The 21,442-nt window shown below is 46.1% G+C and overlaps 1 protein-coding gene across 1 annotated transcript in view; it reads right to left on the bottom strand.

Annotated features, from left to right (window-relative positions):
- Positions 1-21,442, bottom strand: part of ME3 (malic enzyme 3) — a 198,030-nt gene that overhangs the window by 21,340 nt on the left and 155,248 nt on the right. The window contains exon 7 of the mRNA XM_026651621.2: positions 7,017-7,126. Within this exon, the coding sequence (XP_026507406.1) occupies positions 7,017-7,126 (110 nt within the window). The remainder of the gene's footprint in view (positions 1-7,016; positions 7,127-21,442) is intronic.

The raw sequence follows: 21,442 nt of genomic DNA on the forward strand, positions 1-21,442 counted from the left end.
CAGCTGTGCAGCTTTTCCAAACCTGCCTTCATATTAATCCTCTGCAGCCGTTGCCGTTCAGATGGTTATTGGTGAACGGCGAGTAGCCGTCCCAGATGCAATCCAAATACATAATTGAAAGTAAAACATAGCAAAATTATAGCGAGGTGAAGATCTCCAAATATTTTCAGTTTGACCTCCTAATCTCCTCTAAGTGTAACCAGAGTGCTCTTATTCTTCCCAAAGAGGACCTAGATAAAAGGTTAAAAAATAAACCATGAAATGGTATGGAGCCAGTCAGGCCGGGCGATCTAGCAGTACAGTAACGTGCTGACACTCAGAGGATGCTAGTTCAGATCCTTCACTCTCTAGTGTGACGGGTTTGGGACCACTGGAGATGCCGAGCATTTATCACGGTGGGGGTAGAGCTGCTCAGCTTATCAGTGACACGGAAGAGATTAAACCTCCTTCCGTTCAAAGGAAGGCAGAAGCCACTGCTATCCATTGCCCCAGCAACCTTGCCGGGGACAAAACTGCAATAGGAGAGTCAGTGCTGAGACCAGGTGTCAAACACCTTTTTAACATGTCAAGTTCTTTATATATATTTTTAATATACATAAAAATCTTGTCTCCCCTGGAAAGTGACTTTGTATCATGCACTTCATATAAGGAGCTTAACAGGGAGGCAAATTATGTTGGTCTTTACAGCATGGGCTATAGGAATGGTTCAGAGTCAGGGTTAGTAACACTGTCCAGTGAAAGACAAAAGCTGAATACAGTCTCAAATCTGTGCTGGTGTGTATGTGTGGGGGAAAGTGCAATGTTCCATACCCGCTTAATGGATTGGGCCAGACCTCAGCAGGTCTATATCAGTGTCGTTCCACTGAGGTCAAGAGTCTGGTCTACTATGTAAGTGTAATGCCGACAGACCCCAAGTTGTCGGCGGGCGAGTTCGAACCTGGGGCCTCTGGAGCTTAGTGCATGAGCCTCTACCACATGAGCTAAAAGCCAACTGGCTCTTAGCTAAGGCTGTAGAGCAGACTCAATTAACGCTCTCTTTAAGGGCTGGTCTACACTGGGATGGAGGGGGGTTGATCTAAGATACGCAACTTCAGCTACGTGAATAGCGTAGCTGAAGTTGAAGTATCTTAGATCGATTTATCTTGGGTCCTCACGACACGGGATCGACGGCTGCGGCTCCCCCGTCGACTGCGCTACCGCCGCTCGCTCCGGTGGAGTTCCGGAGTCAACGGGAAGCGCGTTCGGGGATCGATATATCGCGTCTTAACGAGACGCGATATATCGAGCCCCGATAAATCGATCGCTACCCGCCGATACGGCGGGCAGTCTGGACGTACCCTAAGTGCTCTCGGTGCCACTAGAGAGGACAGAACACCACACCCAGGAGGTGTGTGGGTTACATAAGCAGCCCACACAAAAGTCAGTGGGACCTCTGGGTGCATGAGGGATGCAGGAGGGGGAGCTGGTCCTTAGTCAGCAGCAGCAACTGCAAAGTGCTGGAGCCTCATCTCTCACAGAGCACAGCAGGTCAGAAGGGGCAAGATAATGGAGAATCCCGGCAGAACTGAGAAAAATCTCGCCCTTTGCCTTCCCACGAAGGATGGGAAGGTCCCTACAGGGACATTGCCCTGTTCAGAAGCTGTCCAACAGCACATAGTTTGCTTTGTTTATAGCATTATATCTTCCAGTGCTCTCTTCCTATTCTGCTTCTCTTCCCTCTTAGTTTCCTGTCATAATGACCAATGCATATTCCATGTCAGCTGAAACAACAAAATAAAATACTGTACAGTTCAATCTGCTGAAATTACAGAGCACATTGCCAGACACTAATCCGAGTCTACTCGGCCTGTGGACCTGTGCCTTCAGCCTGGGTCACAGCATGGAGCTCTGGAGTCCAACCCACCCAAACAGTGGAGGGATTCAGACTGGGAGGGCTGCAATAAACACACCTCTCATCTCAACTAAGACCTGGGAGTAGCATTCTCCTATAGTCCAAGGACTATGAGGAGACATAAAGAAGTTCTGAGAAATGAAATGATCCCTGTGCACAGAGTGCATTTCAGTTTCATTGTGCAACTGCTTTATATAAATAGCCAAGATTTTTAGAAGTGGCTAGTGATTTGGGGTTTTCATCCTGAGACACCTTGAAGAGGTCTCATTTGCAGAGGGTGGGTGTGCTGCTCTTTCTGAAAATCAGGCTGGCCATAAGGACACCCAGAAATAGAAGCACCCAAAATCAATTGTCACTTTTGAAAAATCTTAGTAAATATTATTATTCCATCAAAAAACTAATGTAACGAGAACATCCAAGTTACTCAAAAGTAAGGAAATGCCAAAGTAGGGACAGCCATGCATCCTTATCTCTGCCCCTTTGTCTATATGCATGATCTAGTCCCTTAATTACATGATCAAATACTACTTGTCAAGAGCACATCATAATTTTTTTCTGCAATTGTAGATACACTTTGCACAGCAACCTATTCTACTAGGTACTGCTCTGGGCATGGCAGATGATCAGAGCCCACAAAAGTCATCCATATTCTTGATCTGCAGCAAATAAGTGGAGCTACTGTTCCATGTGACGAGTACCTTTACTGAAGCAAGGGCCCCTGGCAAGACCTGTTCCTTTAATCCATTGGTGTGTAAAGTTTTCCAAGACATGGAAAACTGTGTGCTGGTTGCACAAAAATTTCAGCGGTGTAAGCCAGACTGCCCACATTCAAGTCCACAGAAAGACTTCTATTGGTTTGGATGGCGCTGGATCATCACACACTTCAGCACACACTTTAGAAGGCTGAGTTGAATGAGACAAAGCTCTTGACTGCACAGTGAATGAGGCATGTGGCCATGTAGCTTTAGAGTTGGGCAGATTTGCATGAGGCAGGGCTCCGATGGGCTCCTGCTTAATTCAACAGGTGCTTTCCTCTATATAGTGATGAGGCAGAAACATACGGAGCCCTGTCTCAATAGTGCACAAGATTTATTCCACTGCAGGAGTTCTGAATTGTCTCCTTTCTCTTCCCCATTGTCTGTGGGTAAGGGAAGTACACAAACCACAGAAGGGTAGGATATTCCTGATGCCTCTCCAGTCAGACATCCTGCTGCTCAGCGCATCCCTGACTTTTCAACGGGGTGAGGGAACAGGCAAAAAATAATCCCTTGTAGCTGAAATCCCAGCTGCTGCCCCATGAATGAACCGAGACTGGGCTGGGAAAGGAGTGATGTCATCATCCCCGGGGAGAAATGAGGAACAGTCCCTGAATGGGGAACTCCCACACAGCCGGGCACTGTGAGCCAGCTCCTGCCTCAGGCCTGGGCTAATGGGTTTCGTAATAAAAACAATCACCTCTTCCCAGTCTGTGATATATACATGGCAAACTTCCCACTCCGCGTTAGCAGTCTGGACAGGGCGGGGGAAGGGTTTTTATCCTCGGAGTCACTCTCACAGTGTTGCGTTGGGATGCTCTCTGAAGGAAGTCAGCATTGTTAACCAAACAATGGTGGGCATTAATCTTTCAAGAGATGGCGTCTTTTCTCTCAGACACCCAGGGCCAAAGAAAGGGAGGCCGAAGCGATTCTGAGGGGTGGGATTTACACATTCTTCACACACCTTCAGTATGGGCGTTCGTCAGACCCACTAATCCTCTCAGATTCCGTTTGGCTGCATTGCCACTACAGAGACTAAGCCGGGACAACCCCGCAGTGTAGACGCAGCCTACTCCAATGGAAGGGGCTTTTCCATGGCTGTACTGCCTCCCAAAACGATGGCAGCTATGGTGACAGAAGCACTCTTCTGTCAACGTAGCTTTGTCTACACTGGGGGTAGCACAGATAGATGGTTTTTCACACCCTGCCCGACACAGCTATACCAACCTAACTCTTGTGTGTTTACCAGGCCTTAGATTCAAATCCACTTACGGATGGTGAATTTCCCCTGGGACTTTGGCCAATAAGCTTGAACTGGTGCAACTGTAGCCTGGTTGCACCATTTTAGCTAACAGCATGTTTTTAAATCTGATTTTGTTAAACCTGTGCAAACCCCTGTATGGACACTGTTAAGCTAAATCCATATAAGTCAGGTTCAGGTTGAAGTAAATCTATTCCTTAATGACTTGAGCTAAACTGAAGCAAGAGTGCTTACACACAGGGCCAAGCACTGGTTTAACTAAATCATTTAAAACCCGATTTAAGTTAAATTGGCACAACTTTGAAATGTAGATAAGGCCTGAGCTACAAAGGGATCAGAAGAGGGGGCACAGCAGGAAAAGCAGGAAACAGGAGGGTATAAATTAAAGTCAGACTCCCCCTACTTTATCCCACACCTGAGCTTAGGGTGACCAGACAGCAAATGTGAAAAATCACGACAGGGGGTGAGGGGCAATAGGAGCCTATATAAGAAAAAGACCCAAAAATCGGGACTGTCCTTATAAAATTGGGACATCTGGTCACCCTACCTGCGCTACACCTCTGTGGTATATAGGTTATCCTGGCTTAGACTCAGTGGCCAAATTCAGAGGGGATGGGTAAGGGGATGAGAATTACAAGACAGTATGAGTCCAAGTGAGCGTAACTGAATGTAGAGAGGCCTAGAAGAAGCTTCCTTCAATGCAGTCACATACTTCTGGACTTAAGTATCAGAGGGGTAGCCGTGTTAGTCTGGATCTGTAAAAAGCAATAGAGAGTCCTGTGGCACCTTTAAGACTAACAGATATATTGGAGCATAAGCTTTCATGGGTGAATACGTCTGATGAAGTGGGTATGACATGCGTCTGATGAAGTGGGTATTCACCCATGAAAGCTTAAGCTCCAATACATCTGTTAGTCTTAAAGGTGCCACAGGACTCTCTATTACTTCTGGACTCATCCTCCCCGCCTTTTGCTGTCTGACATACAATTAAAAGGCAACCTCATAAACCCCCCAAGACAATGGTTAACTTCCCTGACACATCTCACTGCTACCCAAATGATTGAGCAGTTGTGTCCTCACCTGCTACAATGCAACCAGCCCCAGCTGTGTGCTTTGCTGGAGGGGAGATCAGGAAGTTTGGAAAGCGGGAAGTGTCTATTGTTTTAGCATGTGGGGATTTTGCCTATCAGCCAATTTCTTAAGGGCCATATCTTCAAAGATGCACATGTGCAACTGCACATGCCTAACGGAGGAGCACCAGCCAATACCTGTGCTCTGGCAGAGCCCCGCATGGCCACCCCCAAATCCTGCCATCCTTCGTAGTGGAACCACGCCAGCAGTGCTCTGGTGAGTTAGAGCCAGAGTTTGCTCCCAGGCACTCAACTGTGGGGTCTCCTCAGAGAGGGTGTTAATCCTCTCCCTAGATGGGCTCTCCACACCATCTGCTCTGTCCCCCAGGCTCAGAGCTGCCATGTCCTTTTCATCTCTTCCCTCTCTTCCCTCACACTGACAGTCACCAAATCCTGCCACTCTTCCCTTTGCAAATCTCAAAAAAGTCTGCCCAATCCTCTCTAGCCCCCTCACCAAAACCCTGTGCTCCAACCAAGCCCAGTCCTTCTTCTAATCTCTTTACTAGCTCCACACCTCTTCCCCCCCCCCCCCCGCATATCAAATGTAAGCTTTGTCCTGGCTCTCAAGGCCTTGCAAAATTTGGCTCCTGCTTCCTGGTCTGCTCTCACCTCCTTCCTCCGTCACTCCACCCAAGCTGCATGGACCTACCATCCCCTTTTGTGTTCTTCTCCTACTCTTTGTCACTTGGACTTCTTCCCTGTTACTCCACATGTCTCCCTTTCCCAGTCTGACATGTCGCCACAAAATCCCTCCTCAGAACATGGTTCTTCCAGGATGACTGCTCATCCTACCTCTCTCTCCCATACACCTTCATCCCCCAAAGTCCCTCTGGGGGCCTGATCGCTCTTGGACCTTCATCGCTGTGAAGGACCTGCTAGACAGCATTGCAGGATGTTGCTGGAAGGAGTGTGTACATAGATACCTCTGGGAAGCACCTTGTGTAGGGACAGACCTTGTGTGAAACTGGTACTGGCACAACATTTCCTTTCAATCTTTTTCAGACACAGATTAGGACAAGTCCCATTGTTTGTAAATAGCTGATTAAGATCAACGCTCTGAAACTCCTGCGTGTGCCAGTCAGGACTAGAAAAGGAAGAAAAGGGTGAGGAGACAAGAAGGAGAGGAAAAGGGCGGCCAGTTTCTAATGTGACAGGAAGATCCTGCTCTTAACTTGATAGGTGGAAGGGTATTTATCATAGAGACTTAAACAAAAAATCCCCACATGTGAAACACTGGCAGTGCATCTGTCAAGGAAAGGAAGAGTTTATGCATTTGTTACGTAGACAGAGGGAGGAGGTCTAATGATCTGAGCATCAGACTGGGACACCACCAGCTCTGATACTCACTCCCTTCCACATGTTGAGGAAAACAGGGGGCATTATGGGCTCTGGGACTGAGACAGGACATGGGTTCTAATCCCGGCTTTGTCACTCTCTCTGTTCTGTGGTTTTGGAAGAGTCACATTAATCCTTCTGGGGAAAATTCTTCTCTTAGTTTCCTTAGTGAATACCCAGAGTTGCTCCATTTAACCTGGATTTACCCCAGTGGGGCTGACTGCAGAAGCTGTATACAAGGAGGAAGCCAACCGGCAAGATAATAGCACAGGGGATTTGCAAGGTTTAGGCTTGCGGAGCATTTGAAGACTAAAAGCCCTACATAACTGCTAAGTATCATTTGTATTGTCTCAACCAGATTGCAGAAAATTAAGTCAACTCACTGAACTAACTAAAGCACTGGGAGAGCACACATGGTACATTTTCTCGCAGTGACAACTGCTGCAGAAATTTGCAGAGCAGCTAGATTACTGGAAATGACAGGCACACTTTTCAAAATACATTACTGTGCTTTTGTTTACATTGTTATTGCTTGTGCGTAAGCTCTATCAGGCTCCGAGGAAATTTGAGCTCAGTATATTTAATGGCCTTGTGAACTCAGTTGCATTTCCCTGTGAATCGGTCAGGATTGCATTGGCACTTACCCTGAATGTCATCGTTGAATGTACAATATCTGTTGCGGTATTTGTTGAGAAGACGGAAAGCGTTGGCATTGGCAAAATCTTCAAACTGGATCAAGCAATTCATGCCATACCTGTAGTTTAAAGGAAAATTAAAAGTGGATAAAAACCTCCACAACACAGGAAGAAAAGTATATATCTGCTAAAAAATTTTATAAAGAGAACATGGCTGTATGTACAGAAAATATATATAGAAAAAAGACTAGTGGAGATAACCATCCAAGGAAGTGGTACGTTGAGAGTGCCTATGTGAGACATCAAAATCATCCACTCTAATCAGAGGGCTTGTCTCCACTTACTGGGGGATAAGCGCGCGGCAATCGATTCATCAAGGGTCAATTTAGTGGGTCTAGTGAAGACCCGCTAAATTGACCGCTGATCGCTCTCCCATCAACTCCAGTACTCCAATGGAACAAGAAGCATAAGGTAAGTCACCGCAATAGCATGAAGTAAGTAGACACCACAATAAGTTGACCTAAGATATGTCGATTCCAGCTACGTTATTCACTTAGCCCCGTAATGTAGACCTGTCCAGAGACTTTGCTGCCACTCTAGGGAAATGTATTTTAATTTGCACTGCATCAGGCCCTCCCATCTGAGTATCTCAATGTGCTACACAAATGACAATGAGTTAAACCTCATAACATCACACCTGGAGATAAAGAAGTTTTCAAGAGGAGGAAATTGAGGAACAGAAAAATTAGGTGACTTCCCAAGGTCACATAAGGAGTCAGTGCAGAAATTGGACCCCGACTTGCTGACTCCATGCCTGTGTTTTAAGCATATTATCCTTCCCATTTGTACTGATTATACAGAAGGAATTATGGCTAAGGCAGAGGAAGCAGGACATCTTAGTTCTATTACCTGGTCTGCCACTGATTTGTCACATAATCGAGGGCAAATCACGTAACCCCTCCTTGCCTCAGTTTCCCCCTGGGGACAACAATATTTTCCTAACAAGGGTATTCTGAGTATCAGTGCATTCATGTTTGTGAATCTGTGGAAGATCCCCAGAGGGAAGGCACTACAGAAGGACTAAGTAGTAGTATTACAAAGTCCCATCCATAAGAGACATTGAATTTGTATTTGGGATAATGTTAAATACTGAACTGACCAATTTTCAAAGGAGAGTTTGCATGCAAATCTCAGAAAGGGAAGGAAATCAACTTTTGAGCTTGATTTGGGTTATTTCTTTAGAAAGATAGTACCCTGCCTACAAAAGAAATATCAGTTAAAAGAACACCATCAACACCACTTGAAATCTAGGTGCTTGAAAGAAATTATTTCAAAGCTGTTTGCATCACTGCATGCACCAGCCTCTGATCCCCCTACCATTGTGTGATTTGACTACTACATTCTCCTACATTAAAAAATGTTCCTCTCTCCCACGTTGCACTGAAGAAGACTGAAACACAAACAATATGTTATACAAAAATCACAAAGTAAACGAACTAGAGGAAAATACTTCTTTTCCCCTAATCTCTTTCTGTTACAGTCACCCTAGTTGTTACTTGTAGATAATTTTTTTCCAGACAGCAGTATGATTTCAGGTTTATGCATCTCTTTAAACTTTCAACAGTCATCTGACGCCTGTCTTTACTGCTAAACTAGTAAAATAAAAGAGAAAGTGAATAGGGTTGTCTCTCAAATAACCATCATCAGACAACGGGAGGAGCATGAGGAATGAGCAATGCAGCGATTAGCAACCTCAGTGCTGTAGTTATGTCAAAGAAGGCTAAATGGCTGTTGAGGTATTACAAAAATGACCCTCTCTGGGACCTTAAGCAATGCAAAGGCAGCACTTCCATTCATACCTCCCAGCCAGTCTCTCCCTTTTGCCATTGACATTTGACATGAAAAAGTGGGACACCAATGCTTTAAACTAGAAAGTGATACCAGGCGAATCATGCTTTGTTTAAAAGCCAAGATTACAGCCATCAAAAGCTCCATTCACAACTCTCCGAGTGGCTAGGCTCAGGCACTCTCAGAGTGTCCCAGATTTTTTGTGTGCTACTTTCAATTTCTACCATGTCTGTCGGCAAGGAGACAATGACAAGCACATTTATTGTCCCTATTTACCACTCCATCATGAGAAATTTAATCAGGCTGGTCAGACATGTTTTATAAACCATCTGGCCTCTCTAAGAGGAAGCCTATCAACTTTCTCTCTCCTCACTTCTGCCCCTCAAGAGATGTAGGGTAACATTTGTCAAAAAGTGCATAAGTGACTTAGGCACCTGCATCCCATTTCTAAGGTGACTTAGGCACTTAGAAGCCTAAGGCACATTAACTTTCAATGAGACTTAGGCTCCTAAGCACCTACATTTTCTTTGAAAAATTCACTCGTAGTCAGTCCCCTTTTCCACTGGTCTCTTTCTTCCTCTTTTCAGTCCAATACACAGAATTGATCTATAAAAAGCATTGCCCTGTTCTCCATGTCGGTGTTTTTTTCACACCCCTGAGCGACAAAAATTATATCTACAAAAGTGGTAGTGTAGACAAGCCCTTAGTGCACAGCAAGTTGGGGTGTAAATCTACAGTGCTCCTAGCTTGCTGGGCACTAACTGGCTGTGTGGACCCTGCTACCAGGCACTAAATGGTCTGTAATGTGCTTTGGGGTACTGCTTGTGGTGTATTGAAAACTGTAAAAATCACAAGCTGCCACTTTATACCCTGATCCTGCTGACAGGCTAGAGGGCTCTGTAGGGAAGAATCAGGTTGTAGGCAGCCAGCTAGGTGAGTTGTGCCACTCTATTTTAGGGAGCAGTCTGCTTTGTTTCTCTCTGTTTTGGGGTTCTTGTGTTTTCTGCATTCCAAGCAACAAAGAAGTGTTATGTTGCAACCTTCAAGCATGAGCATTTTATGTTTTTATCTAATGTCTCTGGGTGTTGCTGCTAGTATATCAAAGCACACTAGAGAACTTTTAGTGCACAGGAGCAGGGTCCACACAGCCAGTTAGTGTGCAGCAAGCTAGTGCGCTGTACATTCACACCTTGGTTTGCCATGCACTAAGGCTCTGTGTAAACAAGCCCTAAGTCACTAGTTGGCAGAGCAACAAAGCAAGTCCACATTTCAGATACCTGGGCCTGTGTAATGGTTGTAGTTGGAGACCATATAGCAGGACTGGGTCCTATTCCTATCATTTACACTGACTTACTGTGTGACCTTGGGTAAGTCACCCAGACCAACATTTTCTTACATGGTTGGCTATATCTAGGCACCTATTTACTTAGGTAAAGACTTTCCCCTGGTGCTTGGCACTGTAGTATCCGAGCGCCTCACAGAGAACAGCAGATTTCTCCTCACAACACTGCTGCAAGGGAGGGGAGCATTATTATTCCCCTTTTAGATGAGCAATTGAGCACAGAGCAATTAAGTGAGTTGCTTCAAGTCACACAGGAAGCCAGCCCACTGCCTTAGCCACAAGACCATCCTTCCTTTCACAAAGATCTGTTTTATTAGTTCTAGTGGCCATAATGGGCTTGGAGCTTTCCAAACAGAAGGGAAGGTCCCAGTCCCTGCCTTATGGAGCTCACAATCTAATGAGAGACAGACATTTTCAGAGGTGCTGGACCCCCACAGCTCCCAGGGATTACAGCTGGGGTGGGGGTGCTAAGCCCTTCTGATAATCAGGCCCAGGGTGCCTCAGATCAGTCCCCCCCAAAACGGAAAGCAACCAAACTTAGGGGCTGCTTTAGAAAGAATTGTCCTTACTGTCTAGCATGGCTGGTGCCTTCCAGCAGTGCAGCAACACAACCAGCATCCACAGTGTTTGGCTTTTCCTCCTCTCTCCAAGAGGAAAGGGGTGTGGATTATTAAAAAACTGCTTTAATAGTTGTTTTTATTGTGCTGTCCTACAGCTGCAATTGAGGGGTATTTACTCTAGAGAAGACAGAGTTGTCTCTGGAGCTGTAGAACCCAACAGAACTTCTATAGCCTGATGGACCCATCAGGCCTTACTGTAGTAAACCAGCTACTTCTAATCTCATTTAGTCTTCTCTTTGGGGCAAATTGCGTTAGTTCTGGTTCAGGTACAGAGGGCTCCACCTTCCCATTATAATCACCTCTCTCCCTCCCTCCCCCCAAACATTAGAGCTTAAGGTTGGATTTTCAAAGGGCTTTGAATTTCAACGGCAATGAACTGCCTTAGACTTGCCTAAAATATTTAGCTGAATGAAACTAGTTTTCATACCACTTATAAAATGGTTTGTATAATTCAGGGGCGGGCAAACTTTCTGGCCTGAGGGCCACATTGGGTTTCAGAAATTGTATGGAGGGCCGGTTAGGGGAGGCTGTGCCTCCCCAAACAGACAGGCGTGGCCCGGCTCCACTCCCTATCCGACCCCCCCTGCTTCTCGCCCCCTGACGGCCCCCCCGGGACCCCTGCCCCATCCACCCCTCCTGCTCTCTGTCCCCTGAGCGCTCCCGGACCCCCCTGCCCCTAACTGCCCCCCGCCGCCCCATCCAACCCCTCCTCTCATTCCTGACTGCCCCCCCCGGATCCCTGCTCCATTCACCCCCCCTGCTCCCTGACCGGCCCGGGAACCCCCACCTCTGACTGCCCCGCGCTGCCCCATCCAACCCCCCCTCTCCTTCCTGACTGCCCCCCCCGAGACCCTGCCCCATCCAACCACCCCTTCTCCCTGACCGCCCCCAGAACCCCTGCCCCCATTCAACACCCCTGTTCCCCACCCTCTGGGACTGCCCCGACCCCTATCCACACCCCTGGCCCTTGACCACCCCCCAAACTCCCCTGCCCTCTATCCAACCCCCCCTGCTTCCTGCCCCCTGCCCCTTACCGCGCTGCCTGGAGCACCAGTGGCTGGCAGTGCGGCTGCACCAGGACAGGCAGCTGTGCCACCTGGCTGGAGCCAGCCACACACCGCGCAGCACAGCTCTGCAGCTGTGCTACCCCAGGAGCTCGCAGCCCCGCTGCCCAGAGCATTGCATCCCTGGCGCAGTGAACTGAGGCTGTGGGGGAGGGAGGACAGTGGGGGAGGGGCCAGGGGCTAGCCTCCCGGGTCAGGAGCTCAGGGGCCGGGCAGAACAGTCCCGCGGGCCGGAGTTTGCCCACCTCTGGTATAATTACAGCATAATGGGACAAACCAGAACAACAATGGGGAAATACACGGTGTAAACATAGAGTGAAGCACACACAAGGAAAGAGCTTGACACCCATTTCTAACAGGACACATTCTTTTCCTTGCCCTATAAGGTTTCAAAGGGTCTGAGACCATGTTGTTTCAACTGAAATACCTCGCTGATCTTTTTAATTCCCTTCCTAGAGGCCACCAATCTGCTGCCAATTATCTGCACAGTATATTTTGGGGGTGGAGCAGTTACAAGTTCCTTGCACTTTTAATCTTTTCACATCATTGATTCTGGAAGCTACGGAGGAAACATCCTATATCATAATTCCTCCAAAACACTGACCACTGACCAATGCCCCTTCCTCGTAATTGTGAAGCTTCCCAAATTTCTCTCCTCCACTAAAGCTTAGCAGCTAAAAGGGGTAGTCTGCTTCCATGGAATATATTCAAGGAATGAATAACATGGCAAGTATCTGGCAAATATAATTCTCTTATCGATTATCTGCCAAGTGAGTGGTTTTGCACTTGCAAGGGAAAAAGTCATGATCAGCAAAATGCCACATCACCGTTAACATGTGCTGACATTCGCCAGAGCTGAAGAAAAATACCACAATTGGACTGTGTGGTAGGTCTCCTCTTGGCGCAATGCAACTTCAAATACTACACAAACAATGGGATTAGCAAATCTTTAACTAGGCATGCAATTTTTAGACCAAAATACCAGGCAAGTTATTTCCATTAAAACCAGTCTGACCTCTGAATTAACATTAATTGGTTAGGAAAAATGGTGTTCTCGCAATTTGTGCAACCAGCACTTCAAACATCACAATGGTGGGATGGTCTCTATGACTATGGGATCATATTTTCATGAGGATTAATTACTCCTGAACCATTTATTTTCTGTGTCAGGCACATAAATCTTTTCCTACCACACACATTCCTCTCCAATAGCAGGCAGATGTGATGATACAGGGAAATTGTCTATGTATAGTTATGAATTCTGTTTGAGTCTGAGGGGTTGGTTATGAGTATCTGAGCCAGACTGCAGCCTCCATTTTGAATGTGTGGTTTGTTTTCCTTCCCTGTTGTCCTTTTACTTCCATGTTGAACTGGAATTCCAAGGGGCAGTAAAACAATAACAAAGGGTTGTTAGCTTAAGTGCTCTCCCATTGAAATGGAACCACTCTAAACAGTGGGCTGGCTCCTATCCAGAAGGATGAGTCTACCCAGGTGGGTTAGTAACTAAGTAATAGATTAGCTGGTAGAGGATTCTGATCACCTGATGGGGCTGATCAGAGTCACTTGACAAAAGGGCTGCTGGGACCCCATTTGAAAATATTTCAGGCTGTGACGCCCCCCCCCCCCCCCAACATCCCATGCCACCCTTACTTCTGTGTTGCTGCTGGTGGTGGCGCTGCCTTCAGAGCTGGGCACCCGGCCAGCAGTCGCTGCTCTTGCAATCCCTCCCACAATAGTCTTGCGACTCCCTTTTGGGTCAGGACCCCCAGTCTGAGAAACATTGGACTACAGGTTATAAAAGAGAGGGTCTCTCGACAGCCATTTGAGGGAGAGTGGGATTGATTGGTTGATTGATTTATTCCATATTCTGGAAGAGAAGCCATGTGCAGAAGGGATAAGGAAGGATCCTGACTTCCTGAGAGGATTCTGGCCTACTCCCAAAGAACTCTCCTGAGTGGTGAGGAAACTGAGGCAAGGAAATGTGTACAGGGTTGTCAAGGCTGATTCCTCACTCTGGCACTGCAAGTGCAGAAGGTGGGGGCCTGCAAGGATTTTAAAAATTAATACTTGCCACTCCAGGCTTGTATTAAACTCCCAAGGTTACAGCTCTTCTCTGACCTGGGCTTCATAAACGCTGCCACCAACCAAATGCAAAAAAAACCCTTTGACCCAGGAAGGAGCACTTGGGAATTCCTCCCTGTGGGGTACCCTCAAGCCCTTTCACCCCCACTCCGGGGAAGAGCTGAGAAGAAAACAAAGGAAATTAGCTGTTGCCACCAGCTAATCAAACAGCATAGGCACAAACCTCTTAGGACACAACAATCCAAATCCTGTTCTTAAAAAGGGTAAATTTTATTAAAAAACAAACTGAAAGAAAATACATCTGGATTTTAGGCTTTTGCTAGATTTTAAAAGAGCAATTCCAAAAATTAAGCACCCAAAATAGCTTTCTTGGAGGTTCAGCTTAAAGGTTACAAGCAAACAAAAGCATCTAGGGTTAGCACAGAGGAGTGCACAAGCCTTAAAAAATAAACAGAAATAAACCTAATCACATCTTTCTAAACATTCCGAATTTACTTAAGGGTTGTTAAAAGTAATTCTAGATATAATCTGATGATTTTCATATTTGATTCAAACTTTACACAGCATTCCTGGTACCTCATCTCTACAGCCCAGAGAGAGCAACCACAGACACAAAGGGAAAGCTTCCTTTCCAATTTTAAAAAAGTTCTAGCCTTCTCATTGGCTCTTTTGGTCAGGTGTCCTTTTCTTCACCTGGGGGACTTTTTTAACCCTTTACAGGTAAAGCAAGCAGAGAACAGCCACCAAAAGGGATTTTACAGCTAACTGGCTGGCTGGGTGTCCATAAAGGAGAGCTACCCCCTGCTTCATTTATCACAGGTGTGCTTATTATTTTGCATATATCTATATATTTCTTGTGGTACCTGGGTAAAGAGCAATTGGGTTCTAGAATCCTGGGCAAAGCCTGTCTGTCAGCTTTCACAGTCACATAGCCCTGAAGAGGTAAACTCTAAACCAGAAGTCTCACACCGTTGGTGGGATTCTGGGGAATGCACAAAAGCTGCTAATGAGGCTTGAGGGAGATGGCACTAGAGTATTAGACCGTGGGTTTCCCACTGCGAAGAGGGGTATTAAACATGAGGTCTGTTCCTGGATTGTGTGCCTAGAGGTCCAAAACCAGGGACAGTGCCTGAACTCTGCCCAGCCCCAGCAAGCTGACACATGCAATTCAGCAGTCTGGTGAGTATCCAACGGGGGGGCTTGATCAGATTTCCTTCCATCTATTTTTATCTTTAACAAACATTTCCTGAGGACAGTGCAAAGAGAGTATGATGCTCCATAAATATTTAATTTCTCTCTATGCCCCTTCAAGTATGGCAGGACAGTGATGGAATGCTGAATCTTTTTTCACCAAGGTATTTTTGAAGGTTCAGAATGGAATCAATATTGCCAACCCCAAATGTTCAAAAATCATGAGTCTGCCCCCCTCCCTCACAAAATCATGAGATTTTTAAAAATATTTTCTTTTCCTTTGCCTTCTGGTTTGTGAGATTTCAGGCACTCTCAGGTCACATTTTCAGGCTTTTTCTCTGTAACCATGAGGGCTAGAAACTCAAGAACAATAATGTTATCTGAGATTCTCACATACTCACAGGATTCCAGGAACTGGGGCTTTACATAAAACATCCAATATTGCATGACTTACAATAAAATTGCGATAGCTGACACCATTGGAATGATTTTCAAGGACAGGTACTATGCTGAGACTTTCAGAGGATTTTAAGGGATTTAGGTACTCAAATCCCACTGAAATTAAATGAGTTAGACACCTAGTTTACTGGGGCCGCATTGAAAATCTCACCATTAATGTTTACTACTCCTTCCTAGCAATACCTTTGCGGCTTTGTTTAATCAGGTCCATCCCGAGCCTGGTCACAATTCTGAGGGTGTTTTCAACACAAATTAGTTTATTTGTGTTTTGTCAGAATTTCTGAGGAAAAAATCTCCATTGCTTGACCCGCTCTATTCTGCTTACCTTGTGAGAGCTGCTGTGATCTCACATGCCCCAGGTGAGATATGGCTGCAAGCGTCCATGACTTGCTTTATTATCTGCAGGTGCTGGATGCCTCTAAGAAAAGCAGCTGCCAAATGAGCAGTGTACGGATTTTGAGGATTTGCTCTATTATATTTTAACACTCTTAAGTTTATGACAACAATCAAGAACAGCCAGAGAGAGAGCACCTGCGGCAGCTTCTAGTTAGAAGAGAGTCCTCAGGTCGGTCCAGCTGGCATGTTACCAGCTCTCATACGGCCATTTCAGACCCCCACCTCCCCAGTTATGGCTCCCAGTCTGAGGAAGGATTGGGAGTCACATTAGGACTGATTGTTTTCCAGCAGGGGAAAGGCAAGGTGAGTTAGGACAGGCTTCTTCCAGGAATCTCTCCCTACCTACTATTTGCTCCTCTTCTCTGGCATGCTCTCCTGAAGTCCATCTGAAACCCTAGGAAAATGTTCAGTGCCTAAGGAGTTAACCACCCATAGTTTAGCTACCTTTATCATAAAGCAATGCTGCAGTACAGGGATCGGCAACCTTTGGCACGCGGTCCGCCAGGTAAGCCCCCTGGTGGGCCGGATAGATTTGTTTACCTGCTGCATCCACAGGTTCGGCCGATCGCAGCTCCCACTGGCCGCAGTTCGCTGTTCCAGGCCAATGGGGGCAGCAGGAAGCGACGGCCGGCACATCCCTCAGCCCTCATTGGCTTGGAGCGGCAAATCGCGGGCAGTGGGAGCTATGATTGGCCAAACCTGCGGACGCGGCAGGTAAACAAACCGGCCCGGCCCGTCAGGGGCTTTCCCTGGTGGGCCGCGTGCCAAAGGTTGCCGATCCCTGCTGTAGTATATAGTATGTGGGATTTTGGTTTAACCTGGCCGGGGAAGCTTGAACAGATGGATGCCAGCATCCAAATTGCCTACCTCCATCCAATGGATATGCTGAGCAGATTGTTTATTCCCCTCTTCCAGTAAAATGCAGCTTTATTGCTTGACCTTCTAGTTTTGGACTCCAATAGATTCCTGTTCCTCTAGGGCACATTAAAGTGTGTATTTATTGGGACTATCTGCTCTTGTAACTCTCTTTATCTAAAGGCGCCTTTCCAGTTTGCATGAGTAATTTTCATCTTTGCTGGCTGTTAAAAGTTACGTTTTGGGAGACTGTTTTTGCATTTCTCAGCCCTCCTTCCAAAGAGCAGAAGACAGACTTAAAGGAATTCAGGCACTTTAAGACAGAAATGTAGGTATGAGTAGCAAAAAAAACCAACCCTCCCCCCACTAATATTAAACAAAATTTTCATTTAAAAGTATTTTGAAAAATGGGCTGTTTTGGAGTTGCAGCTGGAACCCTGCAGGACTGGTTTAGTGCTTGAGAACTGGGCAATTATACTGATTGCAAATCGATGAGGCTAGTTTCAGGTGCACATTTTTAAAGTCCATGCTTAGGGCTCTGTATGAACTTTTGCACATGTGCAGAACACCTGATGTGCATGCACATCTGGGCCGTGTGGGTGGGCAAAGCTGTGTGAATTCCCAACTTGGGTACAAATCACCTGAAGAAAATAAGTGTCTGAGCACTTCTGAGCATTGGTTTTAGGTCTTCACCTAGCTACAAGAAACATCTGTACAGACCAGAGCTTGTGCACCACTGGGCAAGTCTGATTAAGTGCTGGCAATCCCAAAACACGGTCATGTAAGAGATCGGGAGGTAGATGTGAGCTGAGCACTCATCGAACGAGCCCAAGCCTGTCTATTTCCAGAGCGTGCGGCAAAGCCCAGCTGTTTGAAGAAGCCTTCTCACAACAGCAGGAGCCCACGGACTACGGGAATGGCCTGGGGCTTAAAACAATTCCAAGTTTAAGCAGCAAACTCATGGATGGCAGGAGCAGAGGCTACTAAGGACTAAGCCCTAATGGATTCTTAATTCTGTGCTCACCAGCTAGAGCTTTTGGTGAGCAGCACTCTACAAACTTTGCCAGCAGTAAAACTCTTATTTCTCAGCCTAAAGCAGATCATACATGCCAAGTCCCCTGCTATCCATCCATTCATCCCTTGAATACTTATACAGACCTCATTGCTATAGTATGCAAACACTGAAGAGGATGAGGTTCTCTCTCTTCCCGCAATGCCATCAAGAAGCAGGCTTATTATTTGTTTTGTTTTTTTATGAATCAGTGAGATTGAAGGTGCTAAAGCAGCAAGGTCCAGTGGTCACTCTTATCTGTTCTGGCATCGAGTTCCATGTTCCTGGTCCAGCTCCTGTCTCCCATGGTCACAAGCCTCCTCCTATTGGTTGAGTGAACCATTGTTCTGGTGGAATGCAGCTGTTGTAGGAGGTCCTGCTTGCAGCGGATGAGACTGTCTCTCCGGTAACCAAGACTGATGCCATGCACATCTGTTAGGTTAGTATATACCATATTATACAAATGCCTGGCAGTTATAAGAGCTGAATGGGCCTATGTTTTTTCCGGAGTTCTGTTCACTCATGCTAAGCTACATCCCACAATCCCTTGCAATAGTGCAATTCAGCATATGGCATAAGCAGATAGGAAACATGTCAAAATCAAGATCCATTCGTTCTACGTCTTAGTACAAGTTAGGGAGGTAGTTTAATGGACTAGTGCCTGGAATGTTAGTATCCAAAACAATGACAAGGAAGGGAGCACACCTTTTGTGTAAGGTGAATTTAACAACACTGCTCAAGATTGTATTGTACTGAGCCTTTCTTCCCGTACTATGCTACTATTGATTTTGAGCAATAAACCTGACTGATATGGGTTATTTGGTCTCTTGAATATATTTCATAATTAACCAAAGTGTAGTCAAGCAAGTGACTATACAATTTACCAACAGGAGTATCAGGACAGTGACCTTGATCTTGACTCTGTTTTCAATGCAGACTCAGAGCAGAGTGATGTATCAGTATGATAGGTTCCCGGTGACTTGTATAGGAAGGTGCTGCGCCTTTCTGAACAAGCTGTAGCTTCCTGAGATCATGGGGTTCTCTTGCTACTTTTCCTAGATAAAGAGGATTGCAATAGTCCAGCCTAGAGGTTACAAATGTGTGGATCACTATGGCCAGGTCTGCAAGCAACTGGATTGGATCCAAACTTCTAGCATGTTTTTTTCCACCTTAACTAACTGGGTGTTCAAGCACAGAATCTAAGAGGGCCTCACACTAGTCCACAGAATTACATGGTGGTGGCTTCAGAGGAGGTTACGTAAGAACCTCCAGCCTGAAAGAAAATGTGCCAAAATGATAGGTGTCAAGAGGGCGAGGTGTTGGGAGGATAATGTGTCTGTGCAGGTGTTGGTTCACTTCTTTTGGGAATCACAGAAGAAGCAAATCTCTAGCAGGGATCTGAATGCAGAGAATGTGTTTGCTTGGTTCTGTGGCTATTGCATTGCTGAGCCCGATTCACCCATCCATTTCTATCCTCCATCACTCCTCAAAGCTCTGAAGCTGGTGTTCAGTGAGGCTGTGTTTTCCTGCCATTGCTCCAAAAATGGCACTGAGGCCTACGAACAGGAAGCTCTTTAACCTAGTCAATCTGTCTGGTTTTAGATAGGCCACAATAAAAGCTAGATAATAATACCGCTCATGCATCTGCATTTGACCAAAGGACCCTAGACTCTCAGCACCATTCCTGGAGTTTGTTCTGCCATTTCTACAATAGAAAGCACAAGTCTGCAAGCGACTAACCTTATTGTTGTTACCCTTGTCTTTCCTCACTCCTTACTCTTACACATAGCATCATGTCTAAAATTAAATTGCAAGCCCTTTGAGGTAGGGACTGTGTCATGGTCTTTACTAGACCTACATAACTAACTAACTATGGTCCAAATTCTGGTTCCATTACTCACATTAAGCAGTATATCTTCTTCCACACTTAGCCCCACTGAAATAATAGATTTTGAGGACAGAAGGGACCATTATGATCATCTAGTCTGACCTCTTGCATGACACAGGCCAAAGAACCTCAGCTAGTAATTTCTGCATCCATGGGCATGTTGAGCGAGCTGCTATTCAGCGTGAGGAAGGGTATAAGAATCTGGCTCCTGTTCCATAGTTTCATGTTTTTCTAAGCAAAGGCAACAATGCAAGTCTGTTTTAACAATTAAACCCCCAAAACTTTAGGCAGTTGTTCTGCTTTTCAGGAGAGAGATATTAGGTGGGCCTCTGTAAGGATTCGTGTTTCGTCTCTCATTGTGTTATTTTCCAACAAAGCTGCACCGATGCTTTGGACAAAGCTAACAAGAAGGGTGCAGAAAACAAGATCGTTACGGATGCACTTTCTGCAGATAGGGATGCACGTCTCTCTTGGAATGTACTCACAAGAAGACGTGTGAATCTCTGAAGCAGCAGGCAGATGTTTTGCTGATGAAGTTGCTTTCAGTTCCTCCAGTAGACACCTTTCTTTGTAATTTCCTAAACAATTTTTCCATGCAGCCTGGTTCTTTTATCCATATTTGCATGTATCTCATCAACTTCTTCCAGCCTCATTATAGGTCATGAGATCATGGGGAAAAAATTCCACGAGGCAATGCTCTGAAAAGCACCTGACTGGATAATGTAACTCAAACTTTGAAGGGCCGAGTCCATGGGCTCTGGGTGATGCATTTGCTGCTCAAGGTTGACAATTTCTATTCACTGTGAGCAGAAAGCATAAACTATTTCCCCAGAGGCAGGAACAAATGTTACTCAAGTTCCTTGGTGAAAGATTCCTACAGAGGTGGTTTCCAATTTCTCCTTGAATATAACACTTCATAAAAGCTCTCCAAGCCCATTATGGAGGAGAACTGCTTTATGCATTGAGTCCCCACCTTTGGCCTTATATAAAGCCGGGCAAAAGAAGAGGTCTTTTCTCCCTTGCCCTTGATATTCCTCATCTTATACTTGCCAGTTTCATAATGGGAAGGCCACCTTTCAACCGCCAGCCTTGTCTGTGCCTCACAACAAGCGATCGGCATGTAGGCTGAAAATCCACAAAGATTCCTGGGCTGCAGGCACTTGGCTAGAAGTTGGCCACTGAAGAAGAGATGAACAGGATTTCCCCACTCAAAGCTACACCCAGCACTTTGCAGGGGCTGCCAGGTACCAGATCAACAGAATCCACTGCGGAAGATAAAGGCAGCAGCCCGAGAGTCTGCATTCCCCTTGCTTATGAAAGGGAGCTACCCACCAGGCTCTGGCAGCATTGTGGTGGCTTGCCAGGCTATCCCACAGGAATGACAGAAGGTGCTGTGGGTAGAGGAAGGGCTGGATCCAGCTGGTATGTTCTAAGAGAGAAAAAGGCAAGTCACTTCCCCCCAGTCCCTTGCAAGTCCTGGAGTCCAGCTGAAGAGTTGTCCATCCCCTGAGGCAAGAGGACAGGGATCAGAAAAAAAGACCTTGTGCAAGCTGGAAACAGAGAAGCAGCCAGAAGCTCCAAAAGTGCAGGCACCAGCAGACTGGATCAGGTAGAGAGTTTGCAGGGAGGGGGGAAAAGG

The sequence above is a fragment of the Terrapene carolina genome, unplaced genomic scaffold (genome assembly GCF_002925995.2).
Source record: "Terrapene carolina triunguis isolate 2854851 unplaced genomic scaffold, T_m_triunguis-2.0 Scaffold97, whole genome shotgun sequence".
Taxonomy (NCBI): domain Eukaryota; kingdom Metazoa; phylum Chordata; order Testudines; family Emydidae; genus Terrapene; species Terrapene triunguis.